This window comes from Caretta caretta, chromosome 2 (assembly GCF_965140235.1).
Source record: "Caretta caretta isolate rCarCar2 chromosome 2, rCarCar1.hap1, whole genome shotgun sequence".
NCBI classification, from domain to species: Eukaryota; Metazoa; Chordata; order Testudines; family Cheloniidae; genus Caretta; species Caretta caretta.
The window spans coordinates 118,783,741-118,805,443 of record NC_134207.1 but is presented as its reverse complement, the minus strand read 5'-3'; the positions used below and the strand labels follow the sequence as shown (position 1 = coordinate 118,805,443).

Below are 21,703 nucleotides of genomic sequence, written 5' to 3'. Positions count from 1 at the left end.
ACTGAATTATACTATATCCATAATTTATGCCTGGCTTCAGAAGGATCAGGGCATGTTATTTCACAAAGGAGAAAGTAATAAAAGCTTAAATAGTTTTTGTATAGCAGGCTACTCGAAACAAACTCTGTTTATATTTATGTACAGCAATGACTAAAAGGCAAAGGCCACAGGGAAAAGAGCCCTATTCATGGGAAATGTCTTATAACATGTGGTGATAATAAAAAATACAAAAGATCTTTCGGCCCCAAGATCAATTTATTTTTAAAGTGGTTATGGGATTACTATAGAGAAAGTCAAACTACAGTGGAATGTTTAATTTCCATCCCTGCCCCATCTTTGCTCTCATTTCTCACCACTGCCTACTTCATTCTTCCAATTAATCCAACCGCATCTCTACCCCCTTTTAATTTCTTATCCTCTGTCTTCCATTCTTCCTTCCACTATGTCCCCCATCTCCAGAGCTTCGTCCTCATCAGAATCATCAGGTACCCAACCTGTATTCCCTCTATGCGGAGCATCTGCGCAGCCGCACAAGAAGCCATCAAGGGCTGATTAGTGCAGGTACGCACACAGGTGCGTAGCCACAGGGGGTGGATTGGGGTAGTGGGGTAAGGTGGGGGGTGGTGATGGGGGAGCTTTGGGGTGCAGGACTACGGTGGGGAATGACGCCTCTCTCTCTCAGCCTCGTGGCTGCAGCAGGAGAGTCCTCTCTCCCCACCGCAGCCCCGGGGCTTGGGGAGTCCTCTCTCCCCACCGCAGCTCCGGGGCTGGGATTCAGAGTCCTCTCTCCCCACATGGAGCTAGGGGAGTCCTTGGGAGTCAAGAGACCTTGGGTCTTTCCCCAGTTCTGCCACTGAGTTTTTGTGTGGCCTTGGGAAGTCACCTCACCCACACTGTGCCTCAGTTTCCCTATTTTCCAAATGGGAATAATAATAATGACATTCCTCTGTAAAACACTTTGAGATTTATAAATGAAAAGCACTAAATATTGTTGGCTTTTAGATTTGTGTTTTAAAAGGAAAATTACCAAAACTAGGACTAATGGAAATGTTTTTGTGACTGTTTTTGTCTGATTTCCAATTACAGCAATTCCCTGTTGTGGATTTAAATCTCCCCTAGCAGTGTTTGAAAAGCTTTTTGTGGGCAGGAACACATGTGGTTATCTAAGGGCCCGATCCTGCAAAGTATTACTCATGTAGCTGTTACTCATATGAATGGCTTCATGGAATGAAGTGCGAGAACTTCATGTCAAGTGAAAGTTTGCCTGAGCCCATGTGTTTGTAAAGTGCTGTGTAAATTTACAGAGCTATGTGTGTTTCACGGTAATAACCGAGACACTGGAACATTGTATGTGTGCAAGAGAATCTGAAGGTGAACTTGACTGTGTTACTTTAATTGTCCAAGCTGATCTAGTGTAAAAATATAAACAACATGAAGGTTGAATAGTCTATAAACCTTTTAAAGTGCTTTGCACTGTTAATACAAGAGGATGGTAGTAAGGGCAATTTGAGTGTTTTTAAAAATTATTTTGAGCCTTAATGTCCTGATATAAAAAGAAACATTTACTTTGATTTCTAATATTGCAGTATTACATTTTACATTCAGGTGAGACCTTTACAGATGAAGCCCTGTCTGAACATGTCATAAATATAAAGGGAAGAGTAAACACCTTTAAATCCCTCCTGGCCAGAGGAAAAACCCTTTCACCTGTAAAGGTTAAGAAGCTAAGAGAACCTCGCTGGCACCTGACCAAAATGACCAATGAGGAGACAAGATACTTTCAAAGCTGGAGGGGGGGGGGAAACAAAGGGTTCTCTCTGTCTGTGTTGTCTTTTGCCAGGATCAGAGCAGGAATGCAGGTCAGAACTCCTGTAAAGGGTTAATAAGCAATCTAGTTAGATATGCGTTAGATTCTGTTTTCTTTAAATGGCTGAGAAAATAAGTTGTGCTGAATGGAATGTATATTCCTGTTTTTGTGTCTTTTTGTAACTTAAGGTTTTGCCTAGAGGGATTCTCTATGTTTTGAATCTGATTACCCTGTAAGGTATTTACCATCCTGATTTTACAGAGGTGATTTTTTTTACTTTTTCTTTAATTAAAATTCTTCTTTTAAGAACCTGATTGCTTTTTCATTGTTCTTAAGATCCAAGGGTTTGGGTCTGTGTTCACCTATACAAATTGGTGAGGATTTTTATCAAGCCTTCCCCAGGAAAGAGGGTGTAGGGCTTGGGGGGATTTTGGGGGGAAATACGTTTCCAAGTGGGCTCTTTCCCTGTTATATTTGTTAGACACTTGGTGGTGGCAGCAATAAAGTCCAGGGACAAAAGGTAAAATAGTTTGTACCTTGGGGAAGTTTTAACCTAAGCTGGTAAAAATAAGCTTAGGGTTTTTTTTATGCAGATCCCCACATCTGTACCCTAGAGTTCAGAGTGGGGAAGGAACCTTGACAGAACATTAAATATCTTAAGCATTTTGCATAAGACGAAAAGATTCTTCCTATCCAAAATTTCCCTTCTCTTTCCAAACTACGGCACAGTGCTCTCTGAAAGCACACTGTCCAACAGATAGATAACCTAATAAATAATGTGAATATGTAGGGTAAAAGTCATACCTGTTTAACTATTGAGAAGAAAATATATTTTATTATTTAATTTAAAAAAAAACAGACAGGGTCTATACAAATGTAAAAATTAAAAATTAATCAGTGGACAAATGTGGATCTGGGGTTTAGTATGGTTATTTTGTGGCCACATTGATCCATTTCCCACAATGAACAGACTTCAGCATCGAGCGCATTAAACATTATTTCCAGTTATAATCTCACATTTTTGCCAAGCTTCATGACAAAACATCAACTGACAACATATAATCCTCTCCCACCCCCCCACCCCCCACTATGCAACAAGGGATTGATCAGGTACTTATAAAGAATAAGTTCTTTGCACTAATTTTGACAATAAAATTTCAGTTACTTAGTGATCTTAAAATGTAAAAAAATTCCTCTCTATACAACTTTAGATAATTGCTATGTCTGGAACAGGAAGGCTAAATATGGGGGTTAAGAAAACACAAACATCATCTTAACTGAAGGGAGTAAACCTGAAAGAATATAATCCTGCATTGTGTGCCTTTATTGATATAATAGATGCTCATTTTAAGTGGTTAGTCACTGCTAAAATAATTATTTGTAGCGCTGAAGGTTAGACTCACTGAGAAACTCAATCAGTAAAATCTTATATTACATTTGTCTTCCGGTAACTAGTCCAATGCATCTTCCTCTAGAATTACACCTCGGATCTATTTTCTCAGACCTCACCAAAGTGTTTTCATATTCAGGCTATGAAAGTGCTTATACAGCAATGATTGATGCCCTTATAGAGAGCTCTTACAGAAGCACTTTGATTTGTTTAGGATTTTTTGGTTGCGTCATTCAGCTCTAATGATCCTCTTGAAGTAACATTATGATGCTTACAACCACAATTCACTGACACACAAGTACTTTTATGCCAACATGATGACTATTAGTGTGAGGAACACTTGTTTAATTTACATCCAGAAACAATCACAGGTTTTACTGCAGGCATCTTAACATGCCATTCCAGCCCCCTGAACCCGCTCTCACTCAGTTTAAAACATATTTTATTTAAGCCTGGAGAAACTTTTTAGAGTTGGTTGCCAACTGCCACATTAGAACTCACCATGTTACCTCATCCATTAACTAAAAAATTACCCAGATATCATTAGTGTTAATGTAACACTGGTACAGAAGTTGGCTTTAAAATTCAACATTGTATGGATTCACTGGGTCCTTTAAGCATTCAGATTTAGCCTGTTCAGCATTATAATGGGAAGACTGGGCCAGGTAGGATAATTGTCTTGGAAACTTATTGTTCATTGCCAGGTACACACTTGAGCCACAGGAGAAACCTTGAGTTGTTATGCACGGAGAAAGCAGGGAATCATCTCAGCAGAACTAATACTCTAAAAGCAAGGGACCCAGTTATTTGTAAAGGGCCACATATCTGTACTGCTGTGGAGACAACAAAATCAGACATAACTGAATACAATGGTGTATATTTTTATCTCTAGGCACAGAACATTGTTCTATTAGAGTTAATGAGAATGTGATATGTATGTTGTAAAGGAGAATCTGTTTTGCGGTTTAAGAACTACAGATGATGCATATAACTGAGTGTATGGCTGATTAATATCTCAAAGCTGCCCGTCATCCTTATCCACCCTACCACATTGGCAATGGAGAATGGCATGGTGGAGGAGGACATGGTACGTAGTCTTGTGCAAAGCATGTCTAATCTAAAACAGTGCTGTGAATGCCTGTTCACCATTAGGAAAATCTGTGTGTATGGATATGAGATGTGTTACAGGTGTGCCAAGGGAAATCAAATGGTAGTAAACACAGCAAGTTTCTTTAGGGTAAAGATTGCCATAGCATCTTCATAAATATTTGCAGGGAGTTACTGAATGGACTATTGAGTACACTATTTTTTCTCCCCTTCTGTACCCCATACCAAACACCTTTACCTAACTCTCTTTGGATGCAGAAGTTAGAATTTTCTACACTAAATACTAGTGAGGGCTCCAGCATCAGGGCACAAAAGCTGCACTTCACACTTCCTCTCTTTGCTGAGGCTTTCCTTACTTCTGCTTATGTTCCAAGAGTTTGGCCCAAAATCTGACATATGCTTTGAAATTCTTTATGTGAAAGACACTATAAAAATCTAAAGTTGTAAGAGAAATCTGGACATTACATTTTTAGGATACTAAATTTATGTCAAGACCAACTTTTTTGTATTCACTGTAATCTTTTTCAAAGAACATTCTGGGCAGATAAGAGATTAATCCATTAAATGTATTAAATAGAACTGGTGTAATCAATCGCCGTACACTCACTGAATATTAGAAAAGGAAAGGTTATTCACCTTAACTGGCGCTTGAAACACACTATTCTTTGTTTTTGTACAGGGGAAGACTGAGAAAAAGGAAAATGAGGAAGATTTGTCTAGAAGTAATTAAAAAATATTACCAAAGTTAAAAAGCTTTTGAAGCAATCATCTGTGCTGAGCACTAAGTGTGACATACCATGGTGCAATCCAGACTAACAAGTAGTTGTGTCACCTCTAGTCTATAACCTGCCCTTTACAATGTCTTGCTGCTCTAGCCTTCAGTCTGGACTGTTCACACACAGCCTCCAGCATATAAATCACACCCAGCTATGTCTCGGTGTGTGCTGCAGCGAGCCAGCGACACCTTGGTTCTTACCAGCCTCGGTTATACTGCAGGGTGACCCCAACACACTCCAAGTCCTAGATTTTCCCCAGAAATGTATTTCGTGTACTGCCCAGCCCTCGCCTGGACAGAACAAGATTACATAATATTCATTATTGCTTTAACAGAAATAACATTCATATAACTTGCCATCACAAATGACATTTTCCAGACACTTCAATTTAAACACACTGGATTAAATAAAACAGTAAAACAAGTTTATTAACTACAAAGACAGATTTTGAGTGAGTACAAGAAATGAGGCATAAAAGTCAGAAATGGTTACAAGAAAATAAAGTTAAAATGCTATTGGTGCCTCACTTAACAAATTATATAACATTCAAACAAAATTTGTCAGTATATGCTTTCAGCAGTCTTACTGAGTTCTTAGGTCAGGACTAGGGCTGTCGCTTAATTGCAGTTAACTCACACAATTAACTCAAAAAATGTAATCAGAATTAAAAAAATTAATTGTGATTAATCGCACTGTGAAACAATAGAATACCAATTGAAATTTATTAAAATATTTTTGGATATTTTTCTACATTTTCAAATATATTGATTTCTATTACAACACAGCATACAAAGTGTACAGTGCTCATTTTATATTATTATTTTTGATTACACATATTTGCACTGTAAAAATGATAAACAAAAGAAATAGTATTTTTCAATTCACCTCATACAAGTACTGTAATGTAATCTCTTTATCGTGCAAGTGTAACTTACAAATGTAGATTTTTTGTTATATAACTGCACTCAAAAACAAAACAATGTAAAACTTTAAAGCCTACGAGTCCACTCAGTCCTATTTCTTGTTCAGCCAATTGGTTATCTGCAGGAGATAATACAATTTGCAGGAGATAATGGTGCCCCCAGTTCTTGTTTACAATGTCACCTGAAAGTGAGAACAGGCATTCACATGGTACTGTTGTTGTCAGCATTGCAAGATATTTACGTGAAAGATGTGCTAAAGATTCATATGTCCCTTCAAGCTTCAACCACCGTTCCATTGGACATATGTCCATGCTGATGTGGGGTTCTTCTAGATAACGATCCAAAGCAGAGCGGACTGCTGTATGTTCATTTTCATCATCTGAGTCAGACACCCAAAAATATTTAAATAAATGGTATTCTATTATTGTTTAACAGCATGATTAATCACGCGAGTAATCATGATTATTTTTTTTAATTACTTGACAACCCTAGTCTGGACTTCTTCTCCCCAGAATCCAGGGAATGCTTCTTAGTGATCAGAACACCATACAGTGAAATCTTGTGACTTTGCATAAACTGTTGCCACACACATTTCAATCAGGACAATAATGACCAGCAAATTATGAGTTTTGAAATGATACCTCACAAGGCATAATTTGTACAATGATTAGTACAATAACGTGTACATTCTGTCACTCTAACAGAATGCTGTATTTTCTGGAGTCCTCACTGTTTCATCTAAAAAAACTAAATTTGAAATAAAAACATGAATGACTGGTGTTCCCACACTACAGGGCTGACCTAAGAGATTCTAGTTTTAGGAAGCAATTGCACTTCTCTGTAACTGAACTAGTGAAGATGACAAACTGCTTGGTCTCCATGCAGAAAGAGAGAAGAGACAGAATGATGTACACATTCTGCAGGCAGGCTCAGAAATATGATTGGCACTGGCTGTAGAGGATGTTATATTGTCATTTCTCTCCTCCGATCAAAAGCAGTGAATGTTTGCTTTTCTACAGCTACTGAGACACAGAGGAGATTAAGTATAACTGGTGAAAAGCAGCAACAACCATTGTTTTTGCTGAGTTGTGGGTTTTCCCTTCCCTCCCACAGTATAAGATAACAAAATACAGTTCAGTATGGATGCTAAATACTGGCTGGAAATACAGTTTGGAATAATATTCAAAGTGAAATGAAGATAGTCAGATCTAATAATTGCTGACTCTTAGAACTATTCAATATGGAATTTGATGTTTAGTTTTAAACAAGATTACAAAATTGGAAAGATTTTCTATTTTAATTTTTTAATAAGAGGTTTAAATCTTTGAAAAGTGAAAATAAACCAGGAGATTAAAAGCTGAAAATATGAATAAAACCCACAAAACATATTTTATGTTATATAAATTTAGGATGTTAAATCTGTCTTTTATTTCTATTTTGCTGGGAGTATTTTTCAGGACTTCTTAAAACATTTGAAGATGTATTTATATGGCTATTTTGTAAGATTTTTTTCACCGTTTAATTTAATGTAATACTTTAAATTGATAAATACAATTTATACAAATTATACATGCACACAGACACAGATAAGGCCTAAAAACAACATATAAATGAAAAATCAAATGGGTATGTAACAAGTAAATGATAAATGTTAATCATAAATGGACAAAGTAGGCTAGGCCAAGAAAGGAAAAATATTTAACAAATGAAAGCAAGAATGAAAAATTATGTTGCAGATGCACCCTATCTCCTCCCTGTCTTTTTGGTCTGCATGTTGCCTATTCAAAATTGTTAGCTGGCTGTCTATATAAACAAATAATTTATAATAATTTTCAAAAAACAATTATTCCTCAGTTTCCTCAATTATTCCTTCCTTTCATCCTCTGTTCCTAAAATTTATCCATATATCATATATTGAACTGTGTACAAAATTGTAGATGTGATTGATGATAAAGGAAAAATGTAGAGTGACATCCTCAAGAAGTTTCTGTAGCTTGAAATGGAATTACCTATTTTTAAAACAGGGAATATCTCTGCAAATTGGTAGAATCCTTCAATCTGGAGGAACTTTTTAAGGATGGACACTTGATTAGTGACTTTTGTCATGGCTCCACAAACCAGCTGCTTTTTTTATTTCCCACCACCACCACAGCAAACAAGTTCATAAATCTATCAGAATTAGTAGCTTCCTCTGTGGAACATTTTCTACAATGTTGAATTAAAAGGCTGATGGACCAGTATGACTGCAAAGTGAAACCAAAATCAATAACAGGACACAAAGTATAAGTAACACTTGGCCTCAGCAGTAAGCTCAGTTACTTCTCTCGTATCCCTGTGCAGCCTCTCAGTTTGATTACTGACTTCTTTTCCCATGCATGAATGACTAAATTTACAACTTGATATAGAGACCACGTTTGACAGTTTGCAAGCGGATTTATTACTCATGGAAAAAATTCATCAGTCCAATTCCTCTTTGAAATAACTAATAATTCAAGTTTCTGACATCAGAACCATCTGACCCAATATAATCTTGTTGAGATCATAGCCCTGAACTATTAAATTGTAATTTATCACTAGTCAACACAGAGCACTGATTACTGCAACTTGTAGGAGAGTCTGAGGGAAGATGGAAAGTAATTGTAAAATAAATAAATACTTTTTATCATTCCAACTTAAATATATTTGTTTAAACAGGGGTGGAACAAATATGCACAATGAGAAGGAAATTCCTACTGTTATTTCAGGAATGCTCTAAAACTATTACTTATGGTGTTAATGTGGACGTAGACCAGTTTAGATAGGATATTAACTATCGCTCTCTAGTTTGTTCTTTGCTTTAATGTTTTAAGTTAATTTGGTATTCTTGAAAGGTGTTTTACATCCCTGGGGACTGAAGTCCTCTTTTTATTCACAGAATAATTAGACTACTGGCAGTAGCATCGTAAATTATTCACATTATCCTGACAATGTATTTATAAACCTGATCTGGAGGAACCAACTGTCAGTGTGAGAGGTGAAATTAGTTTTTATGCTTGATAATTAATCATACTTAGTTTTTATATAGTTCTTTTATTTCTTTATTTTTAAGTATTTAAGTAGAAAATTTGAAATTGACATTTCAAAAGGTCAGTGAAAAACATGAAATTAAAACCTCCAATCCATTTTTTTGTTGCTTACTGAGCATGCACTTTGAAATGCCAGGAGAAAAGTGTATGTGTTTGCGTGACTTATTTCACTGAGGTAGGGCCTGGCTGGAGCTAGCTGGCTTGTTCTTGGGAAAAAGCAGCAACCATGCCAATATAGCCCTGGCTGTGACAGTGATGTGGGCATTGAAAAGGCTACAATATCAACTTGCTTAGCTTTTCAAAGGCATCCTGGAACTGTTATAATGTATACATAACTTCCATAAAGCTGTAGGGTCCCAGCTGGCATCTTCTCTAGTAGTTTCAGTAGAATGAATGAATAGTGAGTTGGGTGGAAAAAGATGGATTCTGAACCCCAAACTCCTGGGCTGCAACATGTGGTAGGGGTGACCTGATGAATCTACTGGTACATAACACCAGTGCTTAGATAGTGAATACATGTTATATACTTTGGCATTTATTATAGCAGGCACTTGGTTATACAGAAGTTACGGTTGCAGAATAGTTTCATTAGAACACTTTCCCTTCCTCCCTCACTAATAACTTTCATAAATATTCACCATTTTAGCTGAAATTTTTCAGATTTGATCTGTTCTCAAAGGAATATTTTTTTCCTCAGGAAGTCTAAGCAAGATCCATTCATTCATTTCCAAGTACAGCAAGAACAAAAAGCAAACAACAGAAGAACACTTTTCCCATTTAAAAAAGTTTGCAACCACACTTTCTTTAAAAAAAAAAAAAGAAGAAAAAAGAGGACTATAGCAATTATGGTTGAAATATGAAACTTGACATGTATACAGATCCTCTCTGAGAACTAGTTAAAGGTCAGTTGAATGTATTACCCTTTGTTATTAATAGGTACTATAGAATATACTGGATGCGCAATGTGGGCAAATTAATACAGCTGCAGCTATCTTTAAAAAAAAACCAGGAAGTTCTAGAAGTTCAGTACATGATCTTGATACCTTGATGTGGTATTTTTAACACTAGCTTTTTTCAATGTAATTACATATAAGGGGGAGAGAAGTTTCCATTTAAGTTTATTTGATTACATGACAATAAAGGGACACTGTCAACTTGAAATCAGTTTTTTAAAAACTTAAAAGCCATACCACACCTGGCCCTTAAGTTGCCCCGCCAATTTTTAAAATAATTTTTTTTTTAAAGTTTCTCTCTCAGCTGTTGCTGTGTGAAAGATCCACATAACAACACAGGAAGCCAGCTGAATGAGACTGAAAACAAAATACTATCAAACGCAGAAAGAAAAACATTAAAAAAAAAAAAGAATATTTTTCTTTAACCTCTGTTATTGGAACAGTCACAAAGGTAAAAAAACCAGTCAGAAATCTGATTTAAGTTAATGCTGTTGCTTTAACATTTTTGTTAATCAGTATTTATCTATAAACTTAATGCACAAAAGCCTCTGAAATACCCTCTCCATGCTCTTGGCAACTGTGTTTACTCACATTGCCACCAGGTGCCAAGCTACAAGGTTACTTTCTGAACACTACCACTAATAAGATGACATGATTATAATATTTAATGTCACCAGTATACATAGTAGACACTGACAATTTAAGTGTATTCTGCTTTTATATGTCTACATTTGGTAACATACCAGTAAGACAGGTGACTCAAGAGTCAAAGCCCATTATTCACCACCTGTACAAACCATGACATCATGCAACATCATGCAAATCAAGACTTGATCCTGCACACAGTCTTAAAAAATGCCAGTCTAAACGATAACCCCCTGTATTAAGCTAAATTTCATACTTCAAGTTTTCTACAGAAATGAGTCCCCTTCCCCCCTTTATTCCTATCATAGAAAAGTGTGTCATATTAACTTTTTCCAATACTTAAAACTCATCTGTTAAATCTCCCCTTTAAAAGCATTTTAAGTGTACTCTAAATATAACTATACTGTAATTGTCAAACCCTTGAGTAAAGTTTCATTAATACTTCTGATCTGAATGCATTGCTGAGAAGAGCAGGTTTTAGCTTTGTACATCACTTTTAACAACCAGGTAGCGGATGATGCTTTTTTATGTGATTCCCAATGATTCTACTAATCAGAGTCAGGTAGATTTAGGAGATTTTCAGATAAGTCACCAACAGGATGAAGATTACATCACTCCAGGGTGAATTCTGCTCCAAAAATTAAAAATTCTGCGCACAATATTTGAAAATTCTGCATATTTTATTTGTCAAAACAACACAATATAATCACGCCAGTTTCAATTATTTTGGTAATTTATTTCAGAATACCTGGCAGCAAGGATGTCTGTAACAATACAGACAACAAGAGAGAGTCAGGAAATGTTTTTTGACAAACAAATTCCTTACTAGGCATATTAATACAGAACTCTGACTAATAATTCATTTAAACTACAATACAGAACTGTACTTCCCAGACCCCTCAGAAGCAGTGCAAAGGCTTGGGGAGAGTCGGGGTAACAAATGAACTGAGGGACAAGAAAGTAATTGCCGGAAGGAGTCTGGGTGTGAACTTGGAGGGTTGTTGGATGTGGGTGGGAGAAGTATAGAACAGGTTTTTCTTGGGCAGGGAGGGATTGTTAGGGAGCCTCCACCGTACAGACCTTGGCTGACCCTTAGCCTCTCTCACTTTGTCAGGCACATCTGCCCCTGTCCACGTGTCCCTGCACCCAGGGGTGCCAGAGGCTTCCCAAACGTGGGGGGACTGGGGACTCCCCACCCCCTTGAGGCCCTGCCCTTGCCCCTCCTCTCCCCCCCAGAAGCCCCTACCCGGCCAAGCTGGAAGCCAGAGTAGGGCCAGGGAGCCTGCTGCTCCCACCTAGGGTGGGCCAAAAGTGTTGGCCTTGGAGCCGCAGCCCGGCCACGATAAGAGCTGTGTGGGCAGCTGTGGGGAGACGCGGTGGACCATCCACCTCCCCGGGGGAACGGGGACGGGCGAGCAGCCCCTCGGGAGGTGGATGGTCTGCAGCTCCCCACAGTGCCTGCAGCGCATCTCTTTCTGTGGCTGGGCTGCGGCTCTGAGGTGTACCCCACCCACAGCCAGAGCTGTATGGGCAGCTGTGGGGAGCCGCTGTGGAGTCACGGAGCCTCCACTTGCCCTGAGCCAGGCGGGGACACAGGGTGGGGGCTGTTCTCAGCCCCCTGCACAGCAGGCAGGTGGAGGATACGTGCACGGGGCTCCCACAACTACCCGAGCTCCCTGGCCTGGCTGCATGCTGGCCTGGCTGGGGCCTCGGGGGGGAAGAACGCAGGCCCAGCCGCAGAGAAAAGTGGGAGGGCCCTGGTTCCCCCCCCCGGTTCCATGCCCCTGCCTGCACCCCCCCATTCCTATGTGTCCTTGCACCCGCACTCAGTCACCCCCCCACCCCATCCCCATGTATCCCCGTACCCCCTCTCGTATCCCCGTGTGTCCCTGCACCCCCATTCAGCCACCCTCTTCCCTGTCTAGAAACCCCCTCCCACACATGGCCCTGCACTCCCACTCAGCCACCCTTCCCCCCATCCCCATGTGTCCTTGCACCTCCCTCCCTCCCTGTCCCCATTCAGCCTCTGCCCCAGACTGTGCCTACCCCCCACTAGCCCTTCTGAACCCCAGCTTGTGATCCAAAGCAGCCCCATGTGCGCCATGCTATCCATTCCCCCATATACCATGCCTCCTGATCGGCCCCATGGGCAGGGTGCTATGAGAAAGGCAGCCTCTTTCTCTTCCCTATCCCCAGCTGGGGCTGCTTCCATCTGGGAGAAGCTGCTCTCTGTTCTGGTACTACAGTGTCCCCGGCGGATGAAAGGAGGAACTGCAGCACCATTCCGACAATGTATTTTCTGTGGGGGAAAAAAATTCTGTGCGGGGCATAAATTATGTGCATGTGTAGTGGTGCAGAACTCCCGCAGTAGTATTACATTCAGCAGGACTAACAGAGCCTTCGATAACTTGAAATAGCAAAGCTCAATGTTCATAAACAACCAACCCCATAAACTGACCAATGGCAGGATGAATCCCACGTCTAGCTCATTTCTGTGCTCTGGTTGTGTGAACAGCCCTAGCATGAAAAATAAATTCATTTTGCAATAGCCCTTCTGTATACAAACTAACTTTTTTCTTTAAAGTCCCATAACATCTATTCTCACCATACCCGGCTAGGTGCCTCAGCATGCATGGTGCCGGATGATGTCAAAACCACCATGCAATTTTCCTGGGTCATGGAGTCAACCCCATGTATAACAGGCCTGATAAGTGGCTTTTTAATATTATATTGCGCTTTCCCCCCTAAATTTATTTTAAGAATATTTTATACGGTGTTGAATATGAAATAAATTAAAAGCTGTGCAATATAATAAAGAAAAATGCCACTTACCTAACCTCTCATAATGTAGTCTACAGAGTTCAGAGAGGTCTGACTCTTACCAGCATGCTACATGCTGGGCTGTCGGAGTAGACCAATGAACTAGTCATATGACAATGAAGAATGTCATGTAACCTAAAAGAAAAAGAAAATATAAAGGTCTTTAAAAAATAAAAAGAAGGTAAGAATAAGCTGTTGGGTTCTTGGGGTTGTTATAATAATTAAATAATGAATTATAAGTTATAAATTTATACAACTGGGCATTCATCATACATACATTACTGAAGTTGATATTTTAGCAATGTCATTTGTGGTTCACCTTGAATAATTCTACTTTTATTAGTCTAGTGTTTTATTTTTCCTTTTAGTGAAGCAGAAAAAAGGTTTATTCTCTAAATCAACACAATTCCTGCAACATTTTCTTAAGTGAGCTCCATTCACGAAGAGATGTTTTGCTAAATATGGCTATAAGTTTCCCAGTGATCAAAATAGCAAAACCAAGCAGTTTGATGACTGCATTACATTCATTTTTAATCCATCTACATCACATCTAAGGTCTCATCAAAATAAGGTGTCAAAAACAATTAAGCTGGGCTACCAAAAAAACTTAGTAAAAAAAATTGTAAATCTAAGTGTGTTCTGATCTGAAGGATTCTTTGTAGTGACCCCTTAACTCCTGGGGGAATTCTGTGCATCTGAAGATGCGCATAATTCATCTAAACAACAAGGAGTCTGGTGGCACCTTAAAGACTAACAAAGTTACAGATGCAGACATAAATATACTGACACATAAAGAGAAGGGAGTTACCTCACAAGTGGAGAACCAGCGTTGACAGGACCAATTCGATCAGGGTGGATGTAGTCCACTCCCAACAATAGATGAGGAGGTGTCAATTCCAGGAGAGGCAAAGCTGCTTCTGTAATTAGCCAGCCAATCCCAGTCCCTATTCAAGCCCAAATTAATGGTGTTAAATTTGCAAATGAATTTTAGTTCTGCTGTTTTTCTTCTAAAAAGAAAAGGAGTACTTGTGGCACCTTAGAGACTAACCAATGTATTTGAACATGAGCTTTCGTGAGCTATAGCTCACTTCATCGGATGCATACCGTGGAAACTGCAGCAGACATTATATACACACAGAGATCATGAAACAATACCTCCTTCCACCCCACTGTCCTGCTGGTAATAGCTTATCTAAAGTGATCATCAAGTTGGGCCATTTCCAGCACAAATCCAGGTTTTCTCACCCTCCACCCCCCCCCCCCCACACACACAAACTCACTCTCCTGCTGGTAATAGCCCATCCAAAGTGACAACTCTCTTCACAATGTGCATGATAATCAAGGTGGGCCATTTCCTGCACAAATCCAGGTTCTCTCACCAAATGGCCCAACTTGATGATCACTTTAGATAAGCTTCAGAGGAACAGCCGTGTTAGTCTGTATTTAGATAAGCTATTACCAGCAGGACAGTGGGGTGGAAGGAGGTATTGTTTCATGATCTCTGTGTGTATATAATGTCTGCTGCAGTTTCCACGGTATGCATCCGATGAAGTGAGCTGTAGCTCACGAAAGCTCATGCTCAAATAAATTGGTTAGTCTCTAAGGTGCCACAAGTACTCCTTTTCTTTTTGCAAATACAGACTAACACGGCTGTTACTCTGAAACCTGTTTTTCTTCTGTTTCTGAAGATTTTTCATTCAAATACAGCTACTTTCAAATCTGTTATAGAATGTCCAGGAAGATTGAAGTGTTCTCCCACTGGCTTTTGTGTGTTATCATTCCTGATGTCCGACTTGTGTCTATTTATTCTTATCCCCTGATAATGCATCTGTCCCTCATAATTTTGTTTTTTCCCAGCATAAAATACATTCTGCCCAAGAACAGATGCAGTTCTGCCTTTTGCCCAGCAGAGTCTGCTGTGGCACCAGGCCAGCCAGATGGATGAACAGAGATGGCTGTTCTGGCACCACAGCGGCCTCTGATGGGTAAAAGGCAGAACTGCAGCACTTCTTGGGCAGAATGTATTTTGGGGGGGGGGGGGGGGGGAATTCTATGCGTGCCCAATGCTGCAGAATTCCCCCAGGTGTAGAAGTTCATCACAGCATCCTGCCCGTGGAGCCAGGTTAAGACAGAGTGGGGAACACAGAGCTGCTAGGGGGTCACAGACTGGGGTTCAGAATGTGTAGTAGGGGGATAGATTGGGGCTTGGTCTCAGGAGCTAGTGGGGTGACAGTATTGAGTCTGGGGACAAGGTGGGGGGCTGCAGAGACCCATTGGGACGGGTGGGGTGGGGACAGGGGCAGATGTATCTGATTGACAGAGAGGCTTGGGGTTAGTTAGGGTCTGCATGGGCGAGGCTTCCCAATTCCCTAACGATCTCCCCTCCCCACCCCACCCCCAAAAACACCTCCTCGCACCCACACCCACCACCCTCCAGGTTCATTCCCAAGCTTCTTCCCTCTCCCTCAGTTCCTCTGTTATCCCTGACCCCCCAAACCTTTGCAGTGCTTCTGACAGGTGCAGGAAATACAGCTCTGTATTGTAATTTAAACGAATTACTCAAAGTTCTGTATTAATATGCCTAGTCAAAAATCTATTTGTAAAAAAAATAAATTACCAGAATCTTTTTTTTGGTCTGTATTGTTACAGACATACTTGCTGACAGATATTTTGAAATAAATTACCAAAATAATTGAAACTGGAATGTTTATATTGTGTTATTTTGACAAATAAAATATGCAGAATTTTCAAATATTATGTGCAGAATTTTTATTTTTTTGGTGCAGAATTCCCCCAGGAGTACCCCTTTGACACTATTTATGTGTTCAAAGATGCCACAGTAAGAATTAAAATTTCATTTAGATAGTATTCCAGCCTCAAAGGCTTGTGGGTGTCTAATACAATACAATAAATAAAATCTACCAATAAAAGACAACACGGCCCAATAGCTGCAGAAGAGAGGAGTGCAGGAAGAGACAGAAAACCATGTCTTGTCACATGCCCTAGACTGCTTTTTTCCATAAAAAGTATGTATTGGAAAAACAAAAATCACACAATACAATAGTCAACCATCTTGACAAACATGTATATAAAGTAACATTGAAAAATGTAATGTGCGGTATCGTTAGTGCTATAAAAACAAAGCTGTTGGGAGATCTGATTCAAGTTTGCCTTCTTAAGTATAGCCAAACCATGCTTTAATTGTATTCAATAATCGTGCTCCACAGGCCTCTAAAGCCCAAGACATCATTTGGCAAGATGTTAAAACCTACTACATTCCTTCCATCCATATTCTAACTTTGCTATAACCTGCTAGTTCCAACAAGGCAGGTCTGTCTGTCTTGTCTTTATTTCAATACTGTTCACGGGAACTAGAACAAAAATTAAGCAATCAGCAATTGTAAACAATGTTATTATGCAGGAAGAACCTCAAGGATCCAAAGATGTCATTGCACATCACACCAGCAGTCCCTGACTCTTTTTTTCATTTACACCAGCTGAAAACCCAGCTTCAATTGCCACTTAAATGCTAGAATTATGTTACTATTTCTACATGACATTACTTTTCGGTTTCCATCTTACATCTCTATATACTGTATTTTTAACACTCTCTAAACGCTCTGTGGTGTGAAGTCAGTTTTTTATTACTAGTTATTTTTGCTAAAGTACAAGCCAGAGGAATAACAAAGACAAGGTTTTAGTCTGCTAAGTAATTCTACAGAAATCCACATAAGTATTTCAGAATAAAACATTTTCCAGCATAAAGAAAAAGAATCACCATCTTGCTGCCATGTCCAACCAGAATGCAAATTCTTTCTACATTTTTCACTTCTAATGAACAGTGGGGAAATGTATTAATTGTTATACATAGTCACAAATTCCCTTAGAATAATTTGCTGCAGATCTGGGGCATAATCTGTGGCATACCCAATGACATCACTGGGAGCCAATGTTCCCTCTGATTTTTGACAGACCGTGTGGGCAAAAAAAATTTTCTGTGCAAATTTTTGACAGGCTGTAGGCGCAAAACGTTTCTTTTGTGCAAATTGTTGTGCTTCTGTGCAAATTTTTGTCTGCACGGTGTTTCGCCGTGTGCACGGGGTTTAAGATCTGTGTGCACGCGCACAGCTTAGAGGGAACAGTGCTGGGAGCAGGAGCAGATCTCAAAACTAAGAAAAAATGAAAGCAGCTTGCTTCTTCCCTGGTCACAGAGGAACTACAATTGTCAGTTAAACAAAGTTTAGAACTAATGTATTAGTTAAAACCAAATCAGGATGAACTCTTAGAAAAAGTTTAGTCTAAAAGACATTTCTTTAAAACAAAAACAACCAACCTTCCCCCCTCCCCCCCAAAAAAATCACAAATACTTAGTAGTTACATAATACATCTTCACAAACATTTACTAAGCCTTAATGCACCCTGTGAAATAGGTATGAAAAGTGTTATCCCCATTTTACAAAGACAGCAACTGAGACAGAGTACAAATGACTTGTTCAACATCACAGAAGTCTGGTAAAACTGAGATGAAAACTTGGGTGGTCAGAATTCCAGTCCTTCTTTTGACTACATCACCTGGCATAAATAAGTGTATCCAATACAATCATTTCAAGTAGCAAGAGCTTCCCCTGAGGGAAGAGGGAGGAATTCAGTGGCAGGGAAATTGCATCAGTTTGAGATCCATAACACTAGCTTAATTTTATCAAAGCTAGTTAAGTGGTTTTCATCCCCAAAGGATGAATACTTTCCACTATTATGTTCTTCACATTTATTTTTTAGCAATGATAATTGTGTTCTGTGCATCTATTATTTTATGTTGGCATTTAGCATAGGTTGCTTCAAGAATATGACCACTGGGTGTATATGGATTCCAGAATTCCTAATAAAAAGACAGAAGACTGTGCCATGGGCCACCTGAGCCACTGGGGGAGAGGGTGGGAGGGGAATAAAACAGAGAATCAAGAGACATGTTAAATGGAAAAATTATTACCAAAAAACAAACACAGAACTACTTTACCAATTTCTTGACTGCAGCAGGAAGGGCCTTGAAAGAAATACATTCAGACGAGGAAGGACCACAAGCAAATGATGACCTCGATTTTACAAACTGCCAAAGCCTTTGCCAACACTCAGGAAGTGGTGCAGTAAATTTAAAGCACACAGGTATTGATGCTCACCGATTCTTCCCTTTGTATAGATAAAATACATATGACCATCCAATAAGGTGCATTATATTGGCCAGATTTATTGTCCAAAAATACTACTGTGGAAAATGTGTCTCTGTTTAGTTGATATGGACTCCAGATTAAATAAAACCAACCAGGAAGTCATTATCCACTGTAATTTTTCAAGATTTGGTTTTAGAAAATGATGACTAAAAAACAGAGAAAATGTCCAGGTAGGTTTCTTTAAAGTGACTTAGAATTCATGTGGTGTTCATGCTTTCCTCTTATATCACTACATATTTATGCTTTCTTTGGTTAACTTCTTGGTGGCCCATAGTAGAAGGGAGGCAAAGTAGCCTGTGTGGCTACACATTATGGGAAAGATAGAATGCAAACAGTAATTGACACTGCTTAATTTTTTTCCTGGAACTTTCTTTTACATATGAATTTCACTGCTAATTAATCCACTGATTTATCCCTAAATGTATGCAGTCACAATCCAAATAAACCTTCCCTCCGCACTCCCCGAAGTTACTATTTGCAAATATAACCACAAATAAACGTGGATGAGTAAAAAACAACAACCAGAAACCAAAAATCTGAATTCAACTCAAAGTACTAAAAGTGGACTATGATTTCTATAAGATGTGCATTTCTAAAAAATGATCACAAACTTCAGTTTGCAACAGTATTCCGGAGTGTTTTTATTATGAATATGTGTTTTCTACAACATGAGTTTTGGAAACAGCATCTCAGCACGATTATAATCACAGGTTTCTGGACATAACAGAACATAGGAATATTGATGTCAAATGTGTCATCATGTCAGACTCCTCTTCTCAAGGTCTGAATCTCCCCAAGTATGTTGCTGCCCTGTTAGGTACAAACAATATAAATGTGGCCTGAAGACATAAACTGGGAAAAAACTGCCAACTGGACTGAGGCAGATGTGGCTTTATCAGGTCTTATAGGCCTTTGTCTCTTAGAGCAGTGTTCTCTGAACCTGAGTTCTTGGGTCTGTTTTCTAAGACTTGACTTAAGGAATAATAAGATTGTGCTTTCCTAAAGAGAAGAAAGGGGAGCAGACTACTTCAACAACTGTGTCCACTAATAGTACAGTAACTCCTCACTTAACGTTGTAGTTATGTTCCTGAAAAATGCGACTTCAAGCAAAACGATGTTAAGTGAATCCAATTTCCCCGTAAGAATTAATGTACATGGGGGGGGTTAGGTTCCAGGGAAATTTTTTTCACCAGACAAAAAAATATATATATATATCTACACACACACGCACATACAGTATAAGTTTTAAACAAACAATTTAATACTGTACACAGCAATGATGACTGTGAAGCTTGGTTGAGGTGGTGAAGTTAGAGGGTGGAAGAGGGTGGGATATTTCCCAGGGAATGCCTTGCTGATAAATGATGAACTAGCATTCGGCTGAGCCCTCAAGAGTTAACACATTGTTGTTAATGTAGCCTCACACTCTACAAGACAGCACAAATGGAGGGAGGGGAGACAGCATAGCAGAGACACACACCTTCTGTGGGGGGGGGGGGGGGAGAGAGGAGCACTGTCCCTTTAAGTACGTTGACACCACATTCTAAGTACATAGCCTTTAAAAAGATCAGGAAGTTGAGACAGCAGCTGCGGCCAGCTCTCTTCCTCCTGAGCCCTGTAGTGTCTCCCACCTGCTCTATATGGAGAAGGAGTAAACGGGGGGCAGAAGTAGGGGGAAGGGGACACCCTGACATTAGTCCCCCTCTTCTCCCCTCCCCTGCACAGCAAGCAGGGGGCCTCCGGGAGCAGCTCCAAGGCAGAGGGCAGGAGCAGCACATGGCAGTGGGGGGAGGGACAGCTGAACTGCCAACAATTGGTAGGTTGCTGGGCAGCTGCTGCACAGAGAACTTAGGGGAGTGGGGAGCTGATACGGGGGCTGCCGGTCCACCCTGGTTCCTAGCCCCCACCAGCTAGCTCCAACAGACTGCTCTTCCTGCAAGCAGTGGACAAAACAGGCGGCTGCCAAACAACGTTATAAGGGAACATGTTCCCTAATTGATCAGCAACTTAACAACGAAACAGTGTTAACTGGGACGACTAAGTGAGGAGTTACCGTACTACCATTTTCCACTCTTGGGTATAGTGTCTTTTCAGGCTTGAGCTAAGATGATTAGAGGAGGGAAAATTTTGGAGGAAAACAGAAAAAGAAAAGGCTGACCATACTAAGGGGCTCGGGGTGAATTAATACACAGCACAAACTGAAGAAAGAAGAAAACAATGCCGAGTCTGAGGGAAATAGGTACAATGATTTAGGCATGTGGACAGGGCAGAAAAAGTAGCTCCTTTAGGCATGCAATACTTGAAGATGCAGATTTTTCTGAGTTTGAGTAGGAGCAGAGAGATGCATTAAAGCAGATGGAATTTTCACAATTTCATTTGCATTCCACCTTTAAATTGATCAAAGGGTGAATTATGATCCCATGAAAGACAAACAAAATTCCAGTGGACTTCTATAGGACTTGAATTTAGCCGTCCTTTCACCAGTCCAATGTTCAATTTTATTTTACTATTTGGTACAACTGCACTTGATTCTTTTAACAAGAGGATTGCTCCCATAACAGAGATAATTTAAATGAGCTCAAATTACGTATAGCAATTTTCCTAATTTTGATTTATACTGACTGGCCTGTTAATCAATAAGCAACAATCAAGCAATATAGTGCCTGTATTACATTCATTTTTAATCTGAAGATACGATATTTTTAAAGGAAGATTCAATTTACCAAAATCAAGAGGTCAAAACCACAGTTCATCCAAATATTTAGTTGGGACTCTACCAAATATTTAATATTATTTACTTCAAAAGCATTTTTACCTCAAGGGCTCATTGGAGTGAGTTCTCTGAATTGGTCTTAAATTATCAGGAATGCTACTGAAATGAACAATTAATGAATCTGCATAATAGCACTGGAGGTCCAAAGGTCTCTGAGCTTCTAGCAGTATAAAATACACAAATATGGGTGCTAGTAACACTGGCTTCTAATGGTGTGGG

At 39.5% G+C, this 21,703-nt stretch overlaps 1 protein-coding gene across 5 annotated transcripts in view; it reads right to left on the bottom strand.

Moving 5' to 3' along the window:
* The window catches only part of LYRM4 (LYR motif containing 4), a 149,501-nt gene that overhangs the window by 64,036 nt on the left and 63,762 nt on the right, over window positions 1–21,703 (bottom strand). The window contains exons 3-4 of one of the 5 annotated variants that reach the window (XR_007355194.2): window positions 14,295–14,430; window positions 13,499–13,621 (exon numbers count right to left, since the gene is read on the bottom strand). The exons of 2 other annotated variants lie outside the window; for them this stretch is intronic. Coding sequence is in view for 1 of the 3 variants with exons in the window: in XM_048839780.2 (XP_048695737.1) it covers window positions 6,332–6,382 (51 nt within the window). In the remaining 2 variants the exon portion in view is untranslated. Of the gene's footprint in view, window positions 1–5,482; window positions 6,383–13,498; window positions 13,622–14,294; window positions 14,431–21,703 lie in introns of those variants that run through there. 2 more of the 5 variants (XR_007355195.2, XM_048839780.2) reach the window with 2 other exon arrangements.